The sequence below is a fragment of the Hyalella azteca genome, unplaced genomic scaffold (assembly GCF_000764305.2).
Source record: "Hyalella azteca isolate HAZT.00-mixed unplaced genomic scaffold, Hazt_2.0.2 contig8696, whole genome shotgun sequence".
NCBI lineage: Eukaryota > Metazoa > Arthropoda > Malacostraca > Amphipoda > Hyalellidae > Hyalella > Hyalella azteca.
In genome coordinates, this window is record NW_025938782.1 from 5044 (window position 1) to 9720 (window position 4677).

Below are 4677 nucleotides of genomic sequence, written 5' to 3' on the forward strand. Positions count from 1 at the left end.
TTAGATGTGTATAAGAGAAATAATTATCTCACCTGCTGTACGAGCTTCAGGGTTAATAAACTCTCTCACAATTTTGAACTCTTATATCTGTAGTGAATGAAAGAGGATGCTATGAATCCAGTTTCGTTTTTTATGCATGAAGCGTTGCACGCATTGCATACGAAGCTTATAAGAAGTTAATTGAGCCTTTAAATAAAATTGAGTTCTGCATTTTGATTGATATTCTGTTGTGAGAAGCTACGAAAGGTATAAAAGAGATTCAATATATTAAATAAGTTATTTATAGCAATGCAGGTTTCCCTATCTGCATAAATAAATGTTTAAAACATCGATAAACACAATAACCACAAATCAATGAAATTTTGTTACAAATTAGATCTGAATATCAGATCAGATTTAGTATAATAGATCATGGGCTAAATCCAAAATCAATTTGTAATTTAGTCACTTAGGCAAATGCACTTTATGGGCACGTTTCTATATACGATGAAGTGCTTAAATTATAATAGAAAAATCTAAATAAATACCGATTAATACTTTTTATGAAAATTGTATGTATTATATTAACTTACATTACACATTTTATTATATCCCGAAAATGAAATTAGGGTCTGCTATAAACTTAGATTAAAACGATGTGCGGACAAGCACAGTTAATTATGAAACAAAATTTCACGTTCTATTACTGTTTTGGAGTTTTATCATATTCGTGGTAATATATATTATATTTTATTATGTTATACTATATTATATTATGCCATATTATATTATGTTACATTATATTATACAGACTAGGGCATCGTTATTGTTCGATTTATCCTCATATTCTATGTATTACATCCGGAGAAAAAAAGGGAGGCGAGCAAAATAACATTTTTCCCAAATAAATATGTCTGGCACGATTAATATATACATTCGAATCTAATGTTAGTATCAGGCCAAATTACTATTTGATTTCTGATCTTATGAGTATATCAGGAACTATTACCGTTTGATTGTTCCTAAAATAAATATATCAGAAATATTTAATATCTTGTATACCGAAAATTAATCATAGCGAATGCGCTGCGCGGTTCACGATTGCCGTGTGGATGCATTTAAATTCCTTTCTCGCTTATTTATGTAATATTAAAATTAAAAAAAAATAAATTTTTAAACTGAAAAAAATGCTGGAAATAATGAAAAATTTTATTTTATAATGAACAAATATTTTGTTCTTTTATTGAAAAACTTCAATGAAGGAAACTTCGCATGTTTTTACTGAAAACCTTCCGTCCGTCGCGATCGATGGCCCGCGCGTCGGCATTGAAGCAGTGGCCGCCATTTTGGGCCGGAGTTTTGGCCGCGCAACACCGGCAACATGAGAAAAAAATTCCGGCAAGAAAGTAACAAAAAAAGGCCAATTGCTGGGAAGGGCAGAATTAGATTAAATTGGAGGGTAGGGCAGAGCGCGGCTTAGCGGTAGCCACGGCAGGCGAGTAGGAGGTTGGTTGCATCAAATGAAGATCTGAACCATTCAAATACACTACGTATATAATGTTTTCAATTATTATTTATATAAATTAGACACAATAGTGTCAAAAAATCCCTTGGAATTACATTTTAACATATGAAATCAGTTTTAATACAATTGTTATCGGTGCATAAATGTCGGTCGGCCAGCCTTGAATTTTCAAGCGACCGAAATTAACGTGAAATTAAATATGGATTGACATGGTAATCACTTTCGTGATATGTTTAAGTGAGTGGCTTCATTGGTTTTGCAGTTTGGGGTGTGCTTCACTTATTATTTATAGATGTCATTCATTATTTATGAAATATCTCGCTCAATAGTGACTATATATGTTGTTATATAATTTCATGATGTTTCATTTCTCCTCATAATTTTGTAAGAGTTCTACGTATTTCATCCAATAAAAAAGTTTTTTTAAAGGTTAACAGAAACAAAAGCATCAATGATTCGTTATATTACAAAAGTATTTCTTGATATACATTCGATTGTATGGTACAATGATATGCTATGACGGTATCCAGGATACCGTTCTCGCCCCCTCCTCCCAGTTTCCCTGAAGCTTGTGAAGTACGTAAGCGTACGAACAACCTGTACATTCTGTACACGTACGAATAGTAATGAAACTTGCATGATATAGATCATAGTTGTGAACAATGACTTCCATGAAGTCTCGATCGCTTCTAGAACTCAATTTAGTTTATCTATTTGTTGGATGGATTTTTATCCGAAATCTGGTGAAATTTATCAGCATGCGCATGTATTAAAATTCAAACCAAGAGATCAATAATAAACAGATTCTTACGTTTTTTCTTCTTTCCATACAAGAGACGCTTTTATTCATTGTTATAGCTTGCAAGAAATTGATAGTTGAAGATTCGTTTTAAGTATACGAAGTAAGTTAAATATTCAAATCTCCTAAGATCAGTAAGAAATTGAAATAGCTTTTTCTTATTTGACACCGATTAGTTCAAACGCGTTTTGCGAATAAACAATCCTTCAATACAGATTTTAAATATACTGATTGTTCGTGTAATGTAATTGGAAAATTCGGAGCCGTTTCTCCATTATTACAAACGAAAGTCATTAAAATTTGAGATTTTATTCATATTTATTCTGTTCGTTGACTAAAAAGTCGGGTGAAATATAATGATTAAGATGAAGAGAGAGAGAGAGAGAGGGAGATATTTTGCTTGATTATTTTATTGATTGAGTTCTATTTATCATGTATCATTCGCGTTAGTTTATCATTCTCCTTTATTACTTGAGAAAGTTGATGATACTTTTTACGGCTCTCTCACTTCGTGGATGGTAGAGAGCTACTGGAAATGCATCCTTAGCAGCTGCATAGATCTCGGTGCCGCTCACGAACAGCTCGATGCGAGCCAATAGTTTCGTCTACTATGAACAAAATATGATTTATTACCTTCAATGAATACAAATGCGATTCAACTGTCCCATTACCAGGCAAATTACCCATTTTAACTCTACTTTGTGAGATATGATTTTTTGATTTATCATCATGTCGTTCGTGAGATTATTTAGAATGAGTAGCATTTATTGGCTGCTAAAATTCATCAAGTTCATGGGGAATTTTGAATAAGGAATATAGATTTTTGAATTATTCTATTTTTTGCAATTGTTGAAAATTTTCTTATTATTTTGTATATTATTTAAGACCGCTAATTGCATGTCGTTACATGTCGATTGAGAAACTTGAATTGGAATTGATAAATTTTTACAGGTACCAGTATAAGCAGTAACCGCTACAGGTTAGCGTACAGTCCGTGAACGATGTATTTGCGCATTTTAATATACAGTTTGTAGACATTGATAAACAAGTGCCAGTTATAAACATTTAGTTCAAGTCGCTGCTCGTATTTTAACAATATAATAAAGCATATACAGAATAAACATATTTATCAATTAGCTTGTAACAGCAACTCGGATATTCTGATGCTAAGATTAAATATTTGAAAAAAACAATGGTAATAAGAAATTTGTTCTCTTCAAACACGCAATCTGAGACGCATATTAAATATGAAACAATTTTGAAGAACCTGACATTAACTCTGATAAGAGATTAAAAGTTGCTAAAAAATGGATTGAAACTAGTGATTAAAATTAAATCAAATTGAAATAACATACAAACAGATGAAAAAATGGCGACCATAATGCTGATAAATTAGATCTAAATTACATACAAAAAGATGAACAAATATAGATAATGTATTACGGTGGCGCGTGTGTGGAGGCGGGCAACGCTTGCGATTTGGCTTGCTTTGAAGTGATCATTAAAGTCTGAGAAACGCTAATTGAATTTTTATTAGAAACACTATTGGGTGCAGTTTTTATGTTGCTACTGCTGCTACCTAGCTTACTGCTATCCCTACTGTTACTACAGTTGCCTACCCCGTTACTGACAGGCGAGTCGTCCACGTTACTGACATTTTTACTGTTAATACTGCTACCATTAGTGTTGTTGTTGTTGGAAGTTCCTGAAGTTGTTGAAGGAGAGTCCGGCTTGTTGGTAGAACTTGGCCCGTTACTGCTAGTACCATTTGAGTTTGTGGTTGCAGTTGAATCAGAGTCGTTACTGTTATCGTTGGTAGCCGGAGTAGGGGTATCGGGAGCCACAAGACCTTCCTTCATTCTCTTCTTTTGTTTCATCCTTCTGTTTTGGAACCAAATCTTGACTTGGGTTTCATTGAGTTGAAGTGCAGACGCGATCTCGATTCGTCTCGCTCTCGTCAGGTATTTGTTGAAGTGGAACTCCTTCTCGAGCTCCGTGAGCTGCTTGGTGCTGAAGTTGGTCCGGCCGGTGCCCCCGGCGAACGCGCCGTACTCGCTCTTGGGCGCTGCGGACAGAAAAATACGGAGGTTAGAATGATTTATTTATTTTTAGAAGATGCAGAGTAGGAAAAAATTCAGAAGTTAGAACGGAGATTAGAATGATTTATTTATTTTTAGAAGATGCAGAGTAGGAAAAAATTCAGAAGTTAGAACGGAGATTAGAATGATTTATTTATTTTTAGAAGATGCAGAGTAGGAAAAAATTCAGAAGTTAGAACGGAGATTAGAATGAATTGTTTATTTTTAGAAGATGCAGAGTAGGAAAAAATTCAGAAGTTAGAACGGAGATTAGAATGAATTGTTTATTTTTAGAA

General features: G+C 33.6%; 1 protein-coding gene across 1 annotated transcript in view; it reads right to left on the minus strand.

The window, feature by feature from the left end:
- Positions 1–3647: 3647 nt before the first annotated feature.
- The window catches only part of LOC108671901 (homeotic protein proboscipedia-like), an 8615-nt gene continuing 7585 nt past the window's right edge, over positions 3648–4677 (minus strand). Inside the window, exon 2 of the mRNA XM_047881709.1 lies at positions 3648–4381. Coding sequence (XP_047737665.1) covers positions 3743–4381 — 639 coding nt within the window. The 3' untranslated portion in view covers positions 3648–3742. The remainder of the gene's footprint in view (positions 4382–4677) is intronic.